General features: G+C 41.9%; 1 protein-coding gene across 1 annotated transcript in view; it reads left to right on the forward strand.

Annotated features, from left to right (window-relative positions):
- ARHGAP39 (Rho GTPase activating protein 39) overlaps positions 1 to 21,405 on the forward strand; it is a 362,112-nt gene that overhangs the window by 320,048 nt on the left and 20,659 nt on the right. Inside the window, exons 8-9 of the mRNA XM_027859887.1 lie at positions 10,964 to 11,056; positions 17,089 to 17,162. Of these exons, the coding sequence (XP_027715688.1) occupies positions 10,964 to 11,056; positions 17,089 to 17,162 (167 nt within the window). The remainder of the gene's footprint in view (positions 1 to 10,963; positions 11,057 to 17,088; positions 17,163 to 21,405) is intronic.

Raw genomic sequence — 21,405 nt, forward strand, 5'->3', positions numbered from 1 at the left:
TATCTAGAAATGAAGTGGACTACCTCTAGAAATAGTGGGTTCCTCATCACCAGAGGTCTTCAAGTAGAAACTGGATGATCACTTGTCTGGGGTGTTGTAGAAGAAATTCCTGGTACAGATTGGACTTGTTGACATCATCATCATCATTGCGCAGATTTATGTGGCACTTCATGATTTGTAACATACTTTACATATGTTATTTCATTTGATCCTGACAGCAAACATATTAAAAGTTGTTGCTATCTTATCCTCATTTGTAAAATGAGGAAACTGAAACTAAGAAGGTCAAGTGACACAAGTCACACAGCTAGTGTCTGAGACAGGATTCAAACTTAGGTCTTCCTGTCTTCCAAGACCAGCGTTCTACTGCTGTCTGATTTTAGAGTTTCCTGCCAATTCTGAGATTTTGAGAGAAAGGAGGAAGAGGAAATGATAGTATGCTAGTGTAAGCATCCCAAGTACAGAGCCATTTTGTCCTAATGTAGTTAAAACTAAGGCCAATAATCTGAAATAAAAAAAAAACATCCCATATAGCTAGAGTGTTTGGCAACCTGACAGTAGATCAAAATAGCTTCCTTGTTCCATTCTTCATAGAAGGAGGATTAGGCTAAAGTCTCAGCCTATTGGTAGCATTAGCACCTACTGATGCCTAGGAGATATGTGCTATCTCCCAGCCTTTTAAGAAAAAGATGTGGCCTGAGCCTATATAGAGCCATTCTATATGACAAGCAATTTTGGGGAGCAACTCATTTGGAGTATTTGCCCTATGGGGGTAAAGCTTCCTTTCTGCAAAAACAAAGCTCTTCTTTTGTTCTCATGCCCAGCTCTCAGCCTTAGTGCAGGCTCCTGGAGTTCATGTGTGAGTAAGCAACAGGGAGAAATAGGGTGCAACACAGAGCAAGATCTGTTCTCCCCTAGGTTCAGAGGCCCAGAAAGTTCAACTGCTTTACACTGCCTCCATTGGTTGACGTCATGTTCTTTTAGCCTCTTTTCTGTTGTTGTTTCTGGTCTCCCTGCTGGGCATGGTTCCTGCTGGAGATTTGGGCAACAGTGCCTGTAATAGAACGCCTATGTTCCTTTTTATCAGTCTCCTTGTACAGGCCACAAAAGAAGCAGAAGGATTGCAGCTGCTGTGGCAACTTCCCAATGAGACTGTAGCCTTTATCTACCCCCGCCTTACACCACCCACTTCTGTCCCAGCAGCTTCCATGAAAAATTATGGCAACAGTATCAACCTCACAAAATTAAAGGCTTATTTTTTGTTTTTCTTCATAAGTACTATATGGATTAACTCATTCTGCCAAGAAGTTTCTGGCTCTCAGTCAGGGGTCTGTCTTCTCCACAAAGTAATGAGTTCATCTCCTTTTCTATGGAAGCTGCCTCTGTCCCTGAAAGACCAAACTGTGCCACTCATGTGTTTCCCAGAAGGAAACCAGTATTTCACCCTAGCACCACTTTAACTGGTTGTTGAGACTGAAAGGTCACCAGTGTGACAGCCAGGGATTCCATGGAGCCAAGCTCATCTGTTAGGCTACTCTTTGCCAGCAGCCCCAGGGAGGCTCATCTCAGGCCCATCTTAGATGACTGAGATCTGAGCAGGCTGGCGGCAGTATAATCATGCCTGGGGCTCCCCAGAGAGTTCAGACCATCAGCCACATGTAAAAAGAATGTTGAAAGAGTCCCTGGTGAGAAGAAGGGACAGATCACCTTCTGTCCTCATCTTCATGGTGGATGCCCCAGGGTGTAGGACACAGTGCCCTCAGAAAGAGAGCAACTGAGAAGACTAGAGTTTGAATCCCAGATTTACTTCTTATTAATGTCACAGTTTTGAACAAGTCACATACCTTCTCTGGGCCTTCATTTTCCTGTCTATAAAATGAAGGGGCAAGAACTAGATCACTTCTAAATCCTGTGATCCTATGGATTCTATATTCATCATAGAATTTGAGAGTGGTCATCTACTCCAATGTATACCCATGAGGAATTCTCACTATAACGTCCCTTACAAAGAATCATCCAACTTCTGCTTAAAGGCTGCCAAAGAGGTGAAACCAACCACCTCTCAAGGCAGCCTGTTCCACTTTGGGACACCTCTGATTGTTAGGAAGTTTTTCTTTACATCAGACCCAAATTTGCTTCGTTGCAACTTTCACCCATTTTTCTTGGTTCTGTCTTCTCAGCAGAACACCCAGCATGAGTGTTGGCTATTTGCAAATCTGTCAAGGCTTATGGCTAGTTGGGAAAGGCCTTATTAAGAACCTGGCCTAGAAGCTGAGACTTGAAAGAGGAGGGGAGACTACTTGACCTTCCTGGAGCATGAAGTGGAAGGCATGTTCATATTGAAGAGGAAAAAGGCCGCCTAAGTGGAGGAAGCGTCAGAGGCCATCAGTCTTCATTAGGTTAATGAATTCAGCAGCCCATGTAGATTGAATTAGTGGAGGAAGAAACTAGTCTGAAAGACCAGTTAGGAAACTGGTTTGTAATAGTTTGTATAAAAGGTAATTAGAGCTTGATCTAGGGTAGTACCTTTCCATGGAAATGGAAAGGAGGAAAAGAATCTCAGAAACAATATGGTGGAAAATGTGACTGATTGGATATAGGGATCAAGAGAAAGGGAAATATCAAGGTTGAAAGCCTTAGTGATTGAGGAAACAATAGTGCATTGTTATTAGGAAGAGCAGATTCTAGGCTGTTTTAATATATAGCCGTATCAGTATAGTCATAGCATGGCTCAGGTCCGCCTCTGATGCAGACTGACTGTGACCCTTGGCGAGTCACTTAACTTCTCAGTGTCCTGAGCAATTTTCTGAGTAAGTTGCAGAACAGTTTCCAGTACACCCAAGTAGAGTAAATTTCATCTCCAAGAATTCCTTATACCAACAAAATGAGAAGTCCAGACCAGGAAAAAAAAATAGCATGGTTACTACGTTTAGAATTGGATAATTGTTATGTTAATAAGAATTATGCTAATGATGATAAAGGCACAGTGTCCAAAACAAGGGAGACAATAGTCCAATTCTCTCCTGCATTGGTCAGATTACATCGGAATACTGTTCCATTTGGAGCATAGCATTTTAGGAGTGATATGGACAAGTGGAAACATGTTCAGGAGAGAACAGCCAGAGTGGTGAAAAGATCGTAGATCAGTGTAGCCAGAACCAGATTAAAATATAATTGGAAACTATTTAACAAAATAAAAATACAATACAATATGGATAATGTTAATTTGGAGTTTTCCTAGTCATTATGCATAAGTTATTCATTTATGTTTGAATGTGACACCACTGTTACACCATCTGAGAACTAGCTAAAGGAACTAGAAAATAAAAAACTTGGTGGAAGAGAGGGGGAGATTGGTGAGAAGAGGAATGATCACTTTCTTTAAGTATTTGAAGGGCTATGGTAGATAAAAGGTATTATAATCATAGAATCTAAGTTGGAATAGACCTCAGATGTCATCTGATCCAGCTTTTACCAAAACAAGAATTCCCTCAACAGTGTATCTGTCACGTGGTCATCCAGCCTTCTCTTTAAAATCTTTAGTGGTGGGAAACCTCTAACCCCTTAAGGCAGCCCCTTTTACTTTTTGGAACCTATCAGTATTTGGAAATTTTTCTTTATGTGAGTCTGAAATCTGTTTCTTTGCAACTTCCATACGTTGTTCCTATGTTCATAAGAACGTAGCTTGAGAGTCAGAAGGGTTCTTAGAGGCTTTCTTGTCCTCCTGACCTCTTATTTTACAGATCAGGAACTGAGTCCCAAAGAGGTTAAGTGATTTGCCCAAGATCTTCCAAATAGTAAGTAACAGAGTTGAGATTCAAACCCAGCCCTTCTAATCCCAAATCCAGTATGCTTTCCAATGTACCATACTGCCTTCAGAATTTTGGGCTGGATTGAGTAAGATGAAATTTGATGTGGGTAAATGTAAAGCCTTAACTTGGGTTAAAAAAATCAGCTTCACAAGTACATTGTAGCAGTTTATCTAAGCTAGATCTGGAGGTTTTAATGGGCTACAAGTTCAATATAAGTCAACAGCTAAATATGGTCGTGTGATCTTAGAATCTTAGGAGAAATTTAATATATAGAACTAGGAAAGCTTAGTGTTATGCTGTCCCATGCAGTAGCTGACCAACATTTAGACTTCTGCATTTAGTTCTGGGCATTACATTTTAGGAAGGTTATTCATAAGCTGTTCTTCATGATCACCCCAGAATTACTTCGAATTATTGTATTTGCTTATTTGTGTACAAATTATTTCTGGTAGGAAAATGTAAAATACTTGAGGGCAGGGACTATTTTGTTATTGTCTTTATATCCCCAGTACATAGCACAGTGTCTAACATATGGTACAAATTTAATAATAAATAAATGCTTGCTGAATTAAAGCTGAAGATAATCCAGAAGAGGAAGATTGGGCTGGTAAAACACTACTTCAATCCATAATCTTACAATTTTCTAAATTCCTAGGATATTCCCTTGGGAAATTCCCAATTTCCAGCTAAAATAGTCCAACCTGTCAAGATCTTTTTGGTTCCGGAGTCTGTCATCCAACAACTTAGCTATCCCTCTCAGCTTTTACTATTTTTATTATTATTTTTTTATTATTTTATTATTTTTTACTATTCTCCAGCCCACTTCTGACCATCTTATCCACAAGGACAGCATGGGAGACTTTGTCAAATGTATTAGCAAACTAGGTCTACAACATTCCCAGACCATAATAATCCCCATTATTAACCCTTTTCAAAAAAGAAATGAGATTAGTCTCACATAACTTGATCTTGATTAAGCTAGTCTTTCTCTCTGTAATAACTACTTCCTTTTCTAGATGTTTACTAGCCATACCTTTAATAATACATTTGAGAATTTTGCCAGGAATCAAATTCAGCTTATGTTAAGTTTGCAAATTCTAATCTCTTCCCATTTTTAAAATATTGGGATAGCATTTGCCAGCCCTATAACAAACACCTTTTCCATTCACTACAATCTTTCACAGATACTGATACTAGTTCAACAATTATATCTATTTGTTCTTTCATTACCTTAGGTTTTATTTATTCTGGGCTTGAACCCATCAAAGGCAAGTAGGTGCTCTCTTATTAACTGTACTTATATTCAAATTAACAGATAAGTAAAATAATTAATTGAATAATAAAAAAAAATTTATTGACTTATGCAACAAACCTTACAACTTTTACACCACCAGACCATCCTACACACACTACTGCCAAAGTAATTTCACTTAAATGCAGGTCTGACCATGTCACTCTCCTATTTATTCAACTCCAAGATTTCCCTTTTTCTCTAGGATAAAAATAAACTCCTCTGTTTAGTTTTTAAAGCCCTTTATAACCTGGCCCCAACCTATCTGCCTGCACATACTCCAGTCTTTAGTCCTTAAGGAGAACTGTCTTGTCAATGATATGTGTATTTTTCTTCAAAATAATGGTTAGCTCTGTGCATGTGTTTTAAAACAGTCTTCTTTGTGTTCTTCCAACTTCAAGAAACCTATGCTGAAGTGTAGAGGAATCAATACTCTGCTGCGAGGCCTCTCTGCAGGTCTTTGCTTGTTTTCTGAAAATTAATTAAACTGTTGCACAACACTGTTTTGTCTTGGCATTGTGTTTCATTTTCAACCACACTTTCCTTTGTGGTTTGATGCTACTGATGTTATTTCATTATGGGTTTGAATGAACTTTGAATTGCTTGACTTCCGCACAACAGTAGCCACTACAATATCTGCAACAGTCATTGAAGTGCGCTCTTTAAGAGTTACATCTTTGACACATTTCCTTGAAGTAATATCCATTCTTAATAACTGCAGAATTTAAAACACAACAAAAGAGAACAATGAAACTCATGTGTATGGCACCAAATCCAGCATCCATCTGACAGAAAACTAACCAAAGGTGGAAGAACTAACTTAATCTGGGTTCTTCTGGTCAGTGTCACACATTTTTAGTCTGTTCAAGGTCAGACATTTTCAGTTATACTCCTCTCTCCCCCTCTACCTTGCCCTATCCATCCACAGTGATCAGTGGTCTTACTCTTTCTTTGAGTTTCTCTTTTCCTTCATAGAGCACCAAAAACTCTTTTTGTAGTCCTTACCTTATTGGCCTTGGCTCATTCTTTGTTTTCTCTCCTCATTCTTCTTATTTGACATAACTGGGAGTAAAATACCACACTTTTTTTTTTGTCTACCTTCCATTACCTGCCCCTATTCTTAATATCCTAATTGACTCCAGATAGTAGGACTAGGAGAGTCAGATTTCAACTAGATGTAAATAAAAGCTTCTTTTTTTTTCTTTTTTTTAAAAATTGATTTATTTTGGTTTATCAGCAATCACTTCCATAAACTTTTGAGTTTTAAATTTTTTCCCCCTCCCTCCCAGCTCCCTCCCCGAGACAGCCTGCAATCTGATACAGGCTATACATATACATTCCTATTAAGCATATTTGCACATTAGCGATGTTGTAAGGAAGAATTAGAACCAATAGGAGGAACCACCAGAAAGAGGAAACAAAACACAACAGAAGAAAAAAATTGCAAATAGTATGCTTCGATCTGCATTCAAACTCCATCGTTCTTTCTTTGAATGTGGATAGCATTTTCCATCATGAGGCCTTTGGAGATATCTTAGATTCTTGTATTGCTGGGAAGGGTTAAGTTTATCACTATTAGTCATTGCACAATGTGGCTGTTCTTGTGTACAATGTTCTCCTGGTTCTGCTCATTTCACTCAGCATCAGACCATACAAGTCTTTACAGGTTTTTCTGAAGTCAGCCTGTTCATCATTTCTTATAGCACAATAGTATTCCATTACATTCATATACCACAACTTGCTCATCCATTCCCCAATTGATGAGCATTCTCTCAATTTCCAATTCTTTGCCACCACAAAAAGAGCTGCTATGAATATTTTTGTACATATGGGTCCTTTTGCCATTTACATGATCTCTTTGGGATATGGCCTTAGAAGTGCTATTGCTGGGTCAAAGGGTACGCACATTTTTATAGCCCTTTGGGCATAGTTCCAAATTGCTCTCCAAAATGGTTGGATCATTTCACAACTCCACCAACAATGCATTAGTGTTCTAATTTTCCCACATCTTCTCCAACATTTATCATTTTCCTGTTTTGTCATGTTGGCCAGTCTGATAGGTGTGATGTGGTACCTCAGAGTTGTTTTGATTTGCATTTCTCTAATCAATAGTGATTTAGAGCATTTTTTATATGACTGTAGATGGCTTTAATTTCTTCATCTGAGAACTGCCTGTTCATATCCTTTGCACATTTATCAATTGGGGAATAAATAAAAGCTTCTTAACAGTTCCACCTATCCACATGATAAAACATACTTTCAGTAAAAATACCAAGGGGCTACAGGACAAAATGTTGCATACCTGTCAAAAGTAGTCACTGTCATTTAAGTTTTGCTTAACTTTTTCTTTGTTATAAGAGGACTCAAAGAAGAAAAGAATATACTGGGAAATTATTATGGTATTAAAATTAGTGTATCATTAAAGCTTAAAAAAAAATACCCACAACAACTGACCAAAATGGAATGGATTTCATCTGGAGAAAATTATTTTCCCTTCAGAAGTATTCAAGAAGAGGACTGGATATTGTCAGGTATGTTGCAGAGAGGATTTCTGATCAGATACACATTGGACTAGATAAATTCTGAAGTCCCTTCCACCTCTTCTGTGATTCTGTGTTTGCGGTGGAAAGATACTTCAGTTTAGACATCAGGTGGATTTAAGGAACCAGCTTGATATGTTGTTCCTTATCCATACTTGACTATCCACCTCATTTTCAGTATCAATGCTAATGGTCACCCTTCAACAAATAGTTATTAAGCACCTACTTTGTGAAAGGTATTCATGATCTCAGGAAGCCTTACTTGTACACATAATCGGTGTGTGGTTGGAAGGAATAGAGGGAGACCAGGAACTTACCTTGAGAGGTATGACTAGTGACAGGGCCTATGACAAGACATGAAATTACTGGAACATTGGGAGTTAGAGACTTCCTTCAGTGCATCTGGCCTTGAGTCCTCCTTGCTCCTTAGCTTATGTCTAGAGGAATAAATGCAAATGAAACCTAATGATAGTTTCGCTGGTCTGAATACCATTGGGGCCTAAGAATTACTCCAAAACTACCTTGTGAAATGAGAATATAGCAGGAAGTAACTTAGATTTTAATTATAAACTATAGTCAGAAAATAGAGCTTGGTCTTTAAGCAGAAACAGTATGGCCAGAAGAGACTAGAGCAGGTAATACAGGTGAACAATGGTCAGTTTAGAGTAGTGAAAAGAACAGCAGTGGATTTGGCATCAGAGGCCCTGGTTCGCATCCTAGCTCTGCCACTTACCACTTGTGTAACCTTGGCAAGTTATTTAACTTCTCTGGGCTTCAGTTTTAAAATTATGGAGTTGAACTAGATGATCTCTAAGGTCCTTTCTAGCTATAAAATCCTGTAAGCCTTTGAATGTTTGTTTGCAGGGCATTGTTGGGACTGGGCATAAATGACACCCAAGGATAGGGGAGAAAACTTCTAACCCTGTGTCTCTATTGGAACCTCCCTGGCTCACCTGGATTGGGCACTTACTTGCTTCCTGCTCCATAGAGAGTTAGGAGGAAGCAGGTGGTTCAGCAATAAGCAGCCTTCCTCTTCCCTTGAAGGGGAGGCAGACTTTGAAGAGTAGAGGAATGACTAATCATGGTACAAGAGGAAGAAGCCAGATCTGAACCTGGAGAGTGGGAATCTTAGGGGAACCATGAAGAACACTTGGTACTGACAAGATTTGTTTATGGTTATATAGTGTAATGGGAAGAGCCCTAGGCTTGAGCTTGAGAGAGCTCTGACCTCACATTTACTGACTGTGTAACCTTGAGCAAGTGACTTCACCTTTCTAAACAAATCATGTAGCAGTGATAACTTAAGAGTAGTAATTTCTATAGTGCTGTAAAATTTGCAAAGCACTTTCTTCATAACTACCCTCAAAAAAGAAAAAAAAAGCCAGGTAGTATATCATTATCCTATTTTACAGATGAGGAGACTGAAGTTCAGAGAAAAGAAGTAACTCCCCCCAAGGTCCCCTCAGCTCATAAGTGTCAGGCACCCCATCTTCCCCCATATCCTGACTCTCCCTGCTACTTTGAACCACTTCTAGCTGCATACAGCTACAGAAATAAACACACGCTGTTTCTCATCATTATTATTATTTGGTTTTGCCTGAAAATAGAACTGAAAGGTAAGTGCTCTTTAGCCATATGAAATGCTCCTCTGGCCTTTGCACGGGAGGCCTGTGAAGTGGCATTCTGAAGATCCCATGTCCCCTGTAGGGAGGCTGCCACCCCAGGTTGCCCAGCAATGAAAAGCCAGTGTTTCATCCATGCTTTTACCTCAGAGGCCAGCAATGAAAGCTGATTTTATACCTGTCCTTTGCTTATTGGTTTTTCTTATTCCATACCTTATTTTGTTTCCCCAGTGTCATTTTCCATTTGCAGAAACCTTGTTTTCAGACCCAGTGATCAGCTTTGGGCCAATTTGAGCTACTGGCCATCCTGGGACTATGCATTCTCCCTCATCCTGTCCTGGAAGGGTGTGGGAGGTCCAGAGTCCAGAACCAGACCAAACTCACCCACTCTGTTTTGTTCCTAGAATGGGGCTGAACTGATATGTTCCCCATCTCCTGCTACTCTTTGATGGAGGCACTGGGGGGGTGTCATTTGGGACATAGAGAAGTGTCCAGGCCCTTCATCATCAACTGAACTCTTCCTGCCTAACTTCTCTCACACAATTGGAATCAATTCAGCAAGCATTTGCCAAGCACTTATTATGTGTATGGGCAATAGAACCAATCACTAAAACATAACTCTAGCCTGCAGGGGTCTGATTATGGAGGCATCATATGGAACTAGGGTGCAAAATAAGGTGAATGCACAGGGAAGGTCTGCACATTTGGGTTGTCAGTGCCTTGAGGACAAGGATTTGTCATTTTTCAGCTTTATATTACTAACATAACCCAACATACATAGAGCTGTATATATAACAGACACTTAAGAAATGTTTGTTTGTTGAATTGGAATGTCAAAAAAAATGGCTACATGAAGTTTGAGAGAGAGAACGAACAGGTCATTCCTTCGTCTCTTGCAAGAAAAATCCAAAATCATCATGGAAACCAACAATGAGAAAACTCTACAGTGGCCTTTCCTTTTTTTTCCCTATCCCAATGCTTCATACCTACACAGTACGATAGACCAGATACACACACACACACACACACGCACACTCATTCATTCATGCCCACACATACACTCTTATGTGTGTTATCATTCCCTGAAATTCAGCCCTACATGAGCTCCCCTAGCAATAGCAACCTGGTCCTCCTCTCCTTGGACTAGAGATTAAACCCACTTCTACCAAGGACCCCTTGAAGTGAACCACATTCATATCCCCTCATCTTTTAGATAGTGCTAAGCAGGGGAGCCTTTTACAATGGACCTAGAAAGCCCCTTTGGAAGACAATGGAAAACTTATTTCCCTAGGCAGCCTCTAAGGTTACCAGATAGTAAATGTGACCCCGTTTTATTATATAAGCTAGTTGCTTCTTATAGCTCTATTATGTTATAACCTGTTGGTAGGATGAGATGACCAAAGCAGCGATTTCTTCCTTGGCAAGCAATGCCACCCAGCACATTGGCCTCCTTGGCTCAGGCTGCTTCTTCCAATTGCATTTTTTTTTTGAGGGGAAAGATGAGATAACAGGTATCTCTATAATATGGCTGCTGACTCATTAGCTCTGAAAACAAGGTGTCTTTTTTTGTCATGGCTGTTTTAGGGGGAGAGAGAGAGAGAGAGAGAGTGTGTGTGTGTGTGTGTGTGTTTGTGTGTGTGTGTGTATGTGTACACATGTACACGTTCTGTTGTCCTCATCGTTTTGTTTGCTCCCCAGTGACTCAGCACATAAAAGAGCTGCTGGAAAGGAACACTAAGAAGAAATCCAAATTGAGAAAGAAACCCAAGCCCTATTTTGAAGAGCACGATGGTAGGGTCCATCTACCGCCTCTTCTCTTAGCAGCTTCCTTTCTAGATCTTCACCATAGCAAACCTGCTTTTCTCCAGTCTCTGTTTTGCCCTCCTTCTTCTCTTAATGCTCCTCCTGGGCTTGGGCACTAGCCTCTCCTTGCATAGTGGGCTGGGGAAGAGGAATGGGGGGAGGGGACCACAAGGGAAGAAGCCCTAACCTGCTGGGAAAGAGAGGTCATAATATCATTATTTAGTTAAACCACTCTCAGGGGGTAGCATAAAGGAGTCTATGCCTCTCCCTTATTCCCATGGGATCCTTTTTTTCCAAGCTTTTTTTTGGGGGGGGGGGATAGGAATTGGCAGAATAGAGCCAGTTAATTAAATTAAAATTTTTGAACCAGAGATTGCATTTAAAATTTTTTTTTTCCTCAGATTTTTTTTTTCTTAGATTTGGTGGAGTTAGGAACTGACCGTGGAGAGGGACATTTTTGGTGTCTGGAGGCTGTGAGCCCAGCCCTGCCTGGCTAACTGTGCCTCTGATGGCTTCTTACATCTTGTTGCTTTAGGGTATTTTCATCACTAAAACCTCTGCTTTCTGAATGAGGATATGCGGGTGGGAATGGGAGCAGGGGGCACTGTGTGTTTAATGCCAAAATGTCGGTCCAGACAGGTAAGTATGTGTCACTGGGTACCTCATCAAGGATACCCAGGGCCACCCACTGTGAATTGTCTTGAGCAGGTCTTCTCTTTAGGTTTCTCAATTTAGACTCAATTTTTCTGGACTGGAGGCCTGTAGTGAACTCCTGTTCCACAGCTTGGTCTGCTGGGGAATGACTGGGCTAGGAAGCTCACAGAGTTTCCCTGTCCCCTGAGCTCCCATTTGCAGGGGAGTACCTTCTTCTCATAACACACTGCCCCTTTTACTACAGCTCAGACTTGGTCTTTCTGAGGCAAATGTACAGGAGTCCCTGACTTTCTTCCCAGGTTCTTTGACCTGTCTCTGCAGAGAGGATTTCTCCATAGATTGTCTTCCTACTTCCTGTCATTCAGTCAGTAAAAATTTACAGGGTATAATGCTTTACTATATACTCTATTGTGAGGTTCAGGGCAATGGAAAAAGTAGAGGATGTGACCCCACTCCTTATAGGCTCAGCAAGCCCACATAAGCCATACTTGAATCAGTAAAGTATATGGAAAAAATGCTAGTCACCAAGAAGGTGCAGAAAATTGGGACAAAGAGAGCTAAAACATTGGGTGACAGAATCAGGAGGGTCTCCAGAGATCCCAACAGTCTGGAGTGGTGGACTGAAACTTAATAGGGATAGTATAAAGTTCACAGTTCACAAGATGGGGGAGGTGTAGCAATGCCTATGAATTAAGATCCCGAAGTTTTAGTGGACTGAAAGTTCAGTACAAATTAGCAATATGACATGGCAGCCAAAAATACTAACATGATCTTGGACTGCATTCATTGAAACATGGTATCCAGAAACATCTGGATTTCTATATGTAGTTCTGAACACCACATATTACAGAGGACATTTACAAACTGGTGTTAAGTGCCAGAAAGGGCACCAGAATAGTAAGAAGACTGGATGCCAACTTGTATAAGGGTCACTTGAAGGAACTGGAGATATTTTAGTAGAAGAGAAGAATTAGGGGTCAGGATAGCTACCTTCAAATATTGGAAGGGCCAGCATGTAGAAGAGGCGTTAGATTTGATATCCTTGGCCACAGAGGCAGAACTAGGGGCAGTGAATAGATTGTAGAGCAGCAGATTTTAGCTCTCCATAAAGAAAAACTTCCTAACAATTAGAGCGATGTAAAAGGGCAGTGGGCTGCTTTGTGTGGTAATCAATTTCCCATCACTGAAAGTCTTCAAGGAAAGACTAAGTGACCACTTATCCAGGATTATTGTAAAAGCTGTACCTTTTCAGGTATGGTTGGAATTGTTTATTTAACAAGCATTTATTAATGTCCCACTTATGTGCCCCTCACCGTGCTAGGTACAAGGAATTCAGAGAAAAACAGAGAAAATTCAGAGAAAAGCCGTCAAGGAGCTTGCAGTTTGTTGGGAGGGAACATGATACGCCCAGATAAATAAATAAAAATACATGCAAAGTATACCTTTCCAGACTTACTATTCATTACTTCCCTTCACATACTCTACATTCCACCCTCACTGGCCTTGTTGCTGTTCTGCATGTACAATCTCTTGTTTCCCTTCTCCTTTGCTTTTGCACAGGCTCCCTCATGCTTGCCTTCCTGTCTGCACTTGTAGAACTCTGACTTTCTTCCAAAGCTCAAATCATATGTGGCCTTTCCTGATCCCCCCAGCTGCCAGTACCTTCCCTCCCCTGAAATTACTTTGTCTTTACTTTATATGTGTTTTTATATACTTAGATGTACACACATCTCACACAGGAGAATGGAAGCACTGTTTCATTTTTGCCTTGACATCCTCTGTGCCTAACAGTGTCTGGCACATAGGTACCTCATAAATGCTCATTATTTGATTGATTAATTAAAGGAGGACACTTACTAGTGTCCTGAATGTCTGAGGCAGTCCTGTAGGAGGTAGCACTTCAGCTGAGCCTGTGAATTCTAGTCAAGCTCCTGATGCCCCTTTCAGCTCTGATAGTCTGTGACTACATTTTGGGACACAGTGCTTACTAGTGTACTGTGCTGAAAAGTCTGGCACTCCAAAGAATTAATGCTTCTCTAACAGGAAGAAGTGGGGGCTGCATCCTGAGAATTAGCTCTTGTGAAATCCTACAGCATCTGGAAAGTCTCCAGCATTTGTACAGTTTAGGAGTTTTGTTGGACTTCTACTGAGGTAGTAGTGGAGGTGCTGTCCCTCATTGACAGAGCCAGGAGAAATGTCTCTTGAAGATGTCCCCTGCAGAGTTGTACAAACACATAGCTAAAAGGGCAATGATCCCAGTGTTCTTGGGGGAATCCCATAGCAGACTTCAGGCCATTGAGAGCTGTGTCCCTGCAGTACAAGTGTGGGAGACATCTTTCTTCCCACGACTATCCCCAATAATTCTCACTAAGAATCTTTGTGAACTGTTTCAACCCTCCTATGAAGAGGTCATTTAGGAAGTCATAAAAAAATAATAATAGCAGCTAACATTATATATTGGTAAGTACCAACATAGTGGAAAGAGGCTAAGGTTTAGGATCAGAAGACCTGGGTTTGAATCTTGGCTCCACTGCATAGTGCCTGAGAGACCTTGGACAAGGTATTTTCCCTCTTTAGGCCTCCATTTCCTCCTCTGTGAAACATAGGACCTAGATCATATGATGTTTCATTCTTGACCCTAAGATCCTCTGATTCACTTTGCCTTCTGGAAAGAAGAAAGGAAGGGAGAAGCAGACACGTAAGCTCTGCAGCTTTGCAGCCTGACCCTGAAATGGCCTTGAAACTCCTCCTCTCCCTTCTCTCTACTGAGGTCCTTGAGGACACCCCCTCCTCATGGGATCCAGGACCTCAGAATTGGAAGGGAGCTTGGAGGTGATCTAATCCAACCCTTATTGAACAGATTTAAAAACTGACAGGTGGCCAATCAGCCACAACTTGGAGACCTTCAAAGGTCTTCACTACCTGGCAAAGTGGCTTAGACTGTTAGATTTTCCTCATATCAAATCAATATGTCTCTTTGTCACTTCCACGCATTGTTTCTGCCTCTGGAGCCAAACAGTAACTCTAATTTCTCTTTCACATGACAGTCCTTCAAATACTTGAAAATAGCTATCATGTCCCTTCTATTTTCCAGGATAAACATCCCCAGTTCCTCCTCATGTGGGATGATTTCCTGCCCTCTCCTCATCCGGGTTACCTTCCTCTGGATTCTTTTCAACTTTGCAATATCCTTTCTAAAATACAGTGTCCAGAACCAAATAAAATATTCTAGGTATGGTCAGACTAAGGCAGAATATAACAGGATTATCACCTCCATATCATTCTAGCATTCTGCCGTTTTCTCCAAGCCCATGTTGAATACGACCTCTAAAGATGTTTCTCTCAGCTTCCTCTCTTCTTATGAGGTCTCTGCCCAGGTCCAAATCCCCAGCATGATCTTTTGCTGTAGCACTTGTTATTTTTCATACTTTCCTCTGTTTGGAAAAAGAAAACTGGTTTCAGAATCAAATCAACTGCCTCAGTGAATTATTGAAATGGCAGAGATCAGGTCTAAAGACATCCCTAATCCTACCTCCTGCTTTCCCCATGTATCCTCTCCCTAGGGGGACTCCTGACTCCTTGAAATTGGTAAAATTTTGCTTCACTGAAAATCCCCTTTGTTGACATGTCTGCTCAAATGATAGGCTTAAGATTGCTACAGAGCATTCATTTTAATTCAGTCCCATAATAAGTTAATCAGTTTACAACTACTGGCTGCCATAGCCATGGCATGATGCAAAGGCATCATTTGTAAGAAAGGGCTGTTGATGGAGAGGGAAAAAGTCAAAGATAACTCAGCAACATTGTAGTCCGACTTTACCTAAGCAGAAATTCCCCCTACCACATCCCCAGTAAGTGGCCATCCAACCAATGCTTGAAGACCTCCAGTTACAGGGATCCTACTGTCTCCTGAACTAATCCATTTTACTTTCAAGACTAGAATCAGGTTAGCAAAATCAGACGATGCTATCAGAACCAAGATTCTGTTGGCAGTAGGGCCAGGCCAAGGATGATAACAATGACAGCATTTATGTAGCACTTTAAGGTTTGCAAAGAGCTTTACAAGCATTATTTCACTTGTTGCTCCCAACAGCCCTATGAGGTAAGTGTTGTTATTATTCCCATTTTGCAGTTGAGGAAACTGAGGCACATAGGTAAAAGCATACTTGCCCAGGGTCATACAGCTAGGAAGTACCTGGGGCTGGATTTGAACTTAAGTCTTCCTGACTGCAAACCCAGGTTTCTGTCCACTGGGCTACCAGCTGCCTCAGTATGACTGATCCCAGAGATGTCTAGACGTAACCCACTAAGGACCTGGCCAGTAATTAGGGCAGTTACCAGCCTTCAGGCAGGCAGCATCAGAGAGATATCTTACTAAAGGCAACAAGATGTCCTGGCAGACCCAGGGGGAAGAAAAACAGAATGAAAAATAATAACCACTTACTAGCTGTGTGGCTCTGGGCAAGTCACTTAATCCCAATTGCCCTGCAAAAAAAACCCAAACAAAAATAATAACCACAAATCTTGCGTCTCTAACACTAAGATTTTCCAAGCATTTTCCTTACAATGTCTCTCTAGGGTAGGTCATCCTAGCAGTATTATCTCTTTTCTATAGATGAGGAAACTAAGGCTCAGGCAAGTGAAATGACTTGACTAGGGTCATACAATTGGTAACATTGGAACTAGCATCAAACGCTGGGTTTCTGCCTCCCAGTCCAGCATTCTTTTCATTGCACCCCACTGAGTCTTTAGTCCTGCTAGAAAACAGAAGTGGCACTTGGCCTTCACCTGGTCCTCTATCAGAAGACATCCCTCCCTCCCCCCCAAAAAAGTGATTGGGAGTCATCAGTGTATCTGTGGCTCTTTCTCTGAAAGCCACATTCACAGTGTCAGTGGGTGGGTGTTTATATGAAATATATCCATACATACACCCATACCACCCAGGGACTGACACCAGTGTACTCATATTCTGATATTCATAGACTCCAAACCATGTAGACACATCTACAAATTAACATAGCCACGTTCTTATATCCACATATATAGGAACTAACTCTCAAACACACAGACCAACGCTTCCCACCTTTACACTGACAACCGTATCACACTGACATAGCAGCAATACTGTCACCCCGTTTCCCACCTACCTCTTCCATGGCTGGAGGACACAGTTCTATCTCCTGAAGGGTACTACCTTCAGAACTACAGAAATTCTGCTTGACGGCTCAAGATCATGGACTGGGGTTGAGGGTAATTTTACCCTTCCTTTCTTTTGTTCCTTCTGCCTACTAGAGCTAGGCTGAACTGGGCTCCAGCTTCCTTCATGAGGCATAGAGGCTTAACTGTGTTTTTTTTTTTCTTTTCAGGGGTGGCGATAAGCACATATGCCAAGTATTGTTACAACAAGCTCCAGAAGGCTGCCTTGACAGGAGCCAAAAAGGTATTGGTCTCTTTTCCTTCATTTTACTTTGGCTCCTCTCCCGGGGCTGGTAGAATGGGCCTAGGCCACCTGGCTTAGAAAAGGATACCCCAGGAAAAACCTCTCCAAGAAGCTTTCTTCACTCTTCTTAATCTCACAGGGAAGGAGAGTGACAGAAATTGTATATGGTAGCACATAGCCTTGTTAGTGTGAGCATACGTGGACAGCCCTGAGGCCCTGATGAGTGTTCATACATATGTACGTGTATGTTTCATCTTCCTTCAGATGACCACCCAGCCTCCCCCTTTGGCTCTAACAGATACCATCCTGGCCCCTTCCAAGACAGTCTTGTGAAAGGTCCAACTCTATAACCATATTTGGAAAGACAAGATAGGCCAAGGCCAAAGCAAGGCAAAGAGAGGGATCCCTGTGAGCTTGGGGTGGTCAGGACAGTTTTCATAGATGAGATGTTATTTGAGTTAAGCCTTAAAGAACAAGGAGAATTCTGCTAGGCAGAGAGAAGAAGGGAGGGCATTTTAGATAAGAGCCTGCTGCATCCAAAGGCAGGGGGATGAGTGTGAGGCACATCAGGGTATCATAAGGAGCTGGCCTGGTTGGATCAGAGGGTTCCTGGAGAGAACCTGGTGTCAAATTAGGAGAGCCTGGGATACTAAGCTAAGTAATGCGAATTTTGACCTGTAAGCTACAGGGCGTTCTGAAGTGGTTCAAGCAGAAGAATGGCAGGCATCTAGTCCCCCAGCCTCAAGTCACAGTGACCCTGGCTCTAGCCTTCCACACACATCCTTCCCCTGCTTCTCTGAAGCTACCAGCCTTGAAGAGCCCAGACAACATTGATAATAATTATACTTAAGGGATTTGGAGCCTGACAGAGTGCTCACTGAAGCAATCAGGGTAAGAGCTGTTACCTTCACTTGGACTCTAAGCATTCTACAGAGAGCTCTTTCCACTACACTGTGCTGGGCCAAGAAAGCTAAGAAGCTAAAAGAGATAAGACTGTGCCCAGAGTCCTACCCAGCAACAGGCTTTTAAAGAAGATCCCTGGGCACAAAGGCAGAACCAAGACCCATGTGAACACCTTCTCTGCTACTGGACTTCTTCAGAGATGCCCTTGCACCTCCCCACTCGCCCCCCCCCCCCACCTCTTTTCAGCCACTTAGGGAAGGCTACCAGGATCTGGTTTTTAGTGAATAACAGCACTGTCCACTTTGACCACGTGGTGGCAGCCATGTTCCCCAGCAGGGTCTCCAGAAGGGTGTTATCCTTCAGAAAGGATTTAGAATTAGAGGGGATTTACAAGGCGTGCTGATAACTGTTTAAAAGCCAACTCTCCACAGGTGGAAGTGTGTATACAACACACAATCTGCATTATTAATGCATTATTAATTTTCTCAGTTAACAAAACCATAACGAACCCTGATTTATAGCTTGCCTGTTTTCAAAGTGTAAATGCTCATATGAAAAATTTAATAGTCAGCTCAGAGCTAGCACACATCTGTATCTATAATCTCCTGTGTCCCCTACCCTCCATCTGTAGCAGGAACTCCCCATCACCACCATGATTAAATATAAAATGCGCTGTTTGGTTATACATACACACACACACACACACACACACTCATTCTCTCTCCCTCTCTCTCCCTCCCTTACTCTCACCCGCACCCTCCAAGTACTTTCAATTCAGTTACACTGGCCTCCTGTCTAATGAACAAGACATTCCATCTCTTGGTTCTTGGCATTTTCACTGGTTATGAAATATATTCACATCTGTCCCCAGGCTTCTTTGGCTTCCTTCAAGTCCCAGCTAAAATCACACTTTCTACAGGAAGTTTTTCCCTACCCCTCTTAGCTCTAATGTCTTCTCTCTGTTGATTATGTCCTGTTTATCCTGTATATAGCTTGTTTGTACATAGTTATTTGTTATGTTAGCCCCCATTAGATCGTGGGCTCCTCAAGGGTAGAAAATGTCTTTTGCCTTTCTTTGTCTCCCCACCCAGTTTTTAGTACTGTACCTGGCAAATAGTAGGCACTTAATAAGTGCTTATTGACTTGACTGACTGGGAAGTTTTGACTGAGGGAAATAAAATGAGAATGGTTATGACAAGAGATGGGAAAATACACCCCTGCCTTAGAAACAAGCTTGTCCCACCCCCTTATTTTATAGAGGAGGAAAATATAGTTTAAGGGGGTAGAGATTTACCCAAGATCAAACAAGTAACATATAATAAGAGTTGGAACTTGAACCCAGGTCTCTTCACTACAAGTCTAGCACTTGTTCCACCAAGCTGCATTGCCCAGCTTGCCAGTATCCTGGAGAGCTGGTAGTCTAGGGTTGTGTATCTAGGGTCCTGTTGCCCTTTCAGCAAAGTAGTTCCCATATGCTAGGTTCCCTGAGATTTGCGGGAAGGAACTCTAGACAAGCTGAGGGGCTGCCTGATTCCAGGGTGAGCCAAATTTAGCTCTATCCAGGGGGCACTGGAGTCAGGTTGCCTACTTATATCTCCTGAGGTCCCTTTACGTCCTTAGCTGGCTGTTAAGAGAGGCCTCCAGCTGGACAGACAGTAGCAGAATGGGGAAACCACAACCACTGTGGCCTGAGATGGTCTCAGAGGTGGCCTGGAAATGACTCAAGCTCCACCTCCTTTCCACCTATCTTTCCAGTTCAAAACTGGTGTTTTTTTAGTCAGGAGGCTAACTAATTGTGTGACCTTAGAAAAGTCCATTTCTCTTTAGGTCTGAGTTTCATCATAGTAACACTAATAGCTTGCAATTTTGTAGCATTCAGATGTAGACATCTGAAATGCTTAGAGTCCAAGTGAAGGTAACAGCTCTTACCCTGATTGCTTCAGTGAGCGCTCTGTCAGGCTCCAAATCCCTTAAGTATAATTATTATCAATGTTGTCTGGGCTCTTCAAGGCTGGTAGCTTCAGAGAAGCAGGGGAAGGATGTGTGTGGAAGGCTAGAGCCAGGGTCACTGTGACTTGAGGCTGGGGGACTAGATGCCTGCCATTCTTTTGCTTGAACCACTTCAGAACGCCCTGTAGTTTACAGGTCAAAATTCGCATTACTTAGCTTAGTATCCCAGGCTCTCCTAATTTGACACCAGGTTCTCTCCAGGAACCCTCTGATCCAACCAGGCCAGCTCCTTATGGTATCCTGATGTGCCTCACACTCATCCCCCTGCCTTTCTTCACAAAAGCCCTATATCATTATTCACATTTTACAGATGAAAAAACTGAAGCTCAGAGAAAAGATGTGCACCTCCTACAAGAAGCTGGGGCCTGAAGTTACTTGAGCTTTCCTCTCCAATGTTACCTTCCTTGTACTCAGTGCTTAGCATGAATGTACCCATTTATTTTTATGTTGTAACCTCTCATTAGCCTGTATGTAAACTCCTTGAGTGTAACTGCTTTCATGTTTTGACTTACTTTTTCCAATGCCTGGGACTATAGTAAGCCCCTCAGTGGTCTCTAAAGTACCTTTCAGTTCCAAAACTGTGATCCTAAGACTCCAGATTCAGTATTTAATAAATGCTGGTTGATTGATTTCTTGATTGCCTGGGGAATTAATAAATTACCTTAGGCAAATCACTCAACCTCTTTGGGCCTCAATTTCCTTATCTGGAAAATGATAGAGTTGCATTAGGTAGTTTTTATGGTCCCTTCAAGCTCTAAATTTATTATCATCTGATTTTGAACTGGATTACTAAGTGTCAGAGGCAGGATTCAAAGTCTCCAGGCTCTAAATCTAACCCTTTGTCTAGTTTTATCACACCGCCTCTTACCTATAAAATAAACCCCTCCTGATAAGTCCCAGGGCCCTTCCCATGCTCAGCAGTAGTATGTGACTAAAGTTCCTGTAGCAGATCTCTATTTCGTGCTTTCATTCAACACAACCCTGGGACTCTTGTAGCGTCAGCCTATTCATTCAGGGGGCCCAAGAGGCCACATGTCCCACTAAAGCCACCATATTGTTGAATGCCAGGCTCCCTGTCTTCAGTTTGAGTACCACTTTGGTGGCCAGGAAGCTGAAGGGCCCCAAAGTCTACCTGGATCTTCTGGGCCTGGAGTGGGGAGAGCCCTAGAGGGTAACCCATTCCCAAAGAGTTAGAATTCAGCATTGAAAGAGATTCCAGAGGTCATGTGGTCCAACATCTCCCAGAACAGGAACCCCCTCTAGACTTCTCTGATAAGTCACTGAGCTTCTGCTTGAAGACCTCTAAATGATGACAAACTCACCACATCTT

The sequence above is a fragment of the Vombatus ursinus genome, unplaced genomic scaffold, assembly GCF_900497805.2.
Source record: "Vombatus ursinus unplaced genomic scaffold, bare-nosed wombat genome assembly UNPS02014173.1, whole genome shotgun sequence".
Classification (NCBI taxonomy): domain Eukaryota; kingdom Metazoa; phylum Chordata; class Mammalia; order Diprotodontia; family Vombatidae; genus Vombatus; species Vombatus ursinus.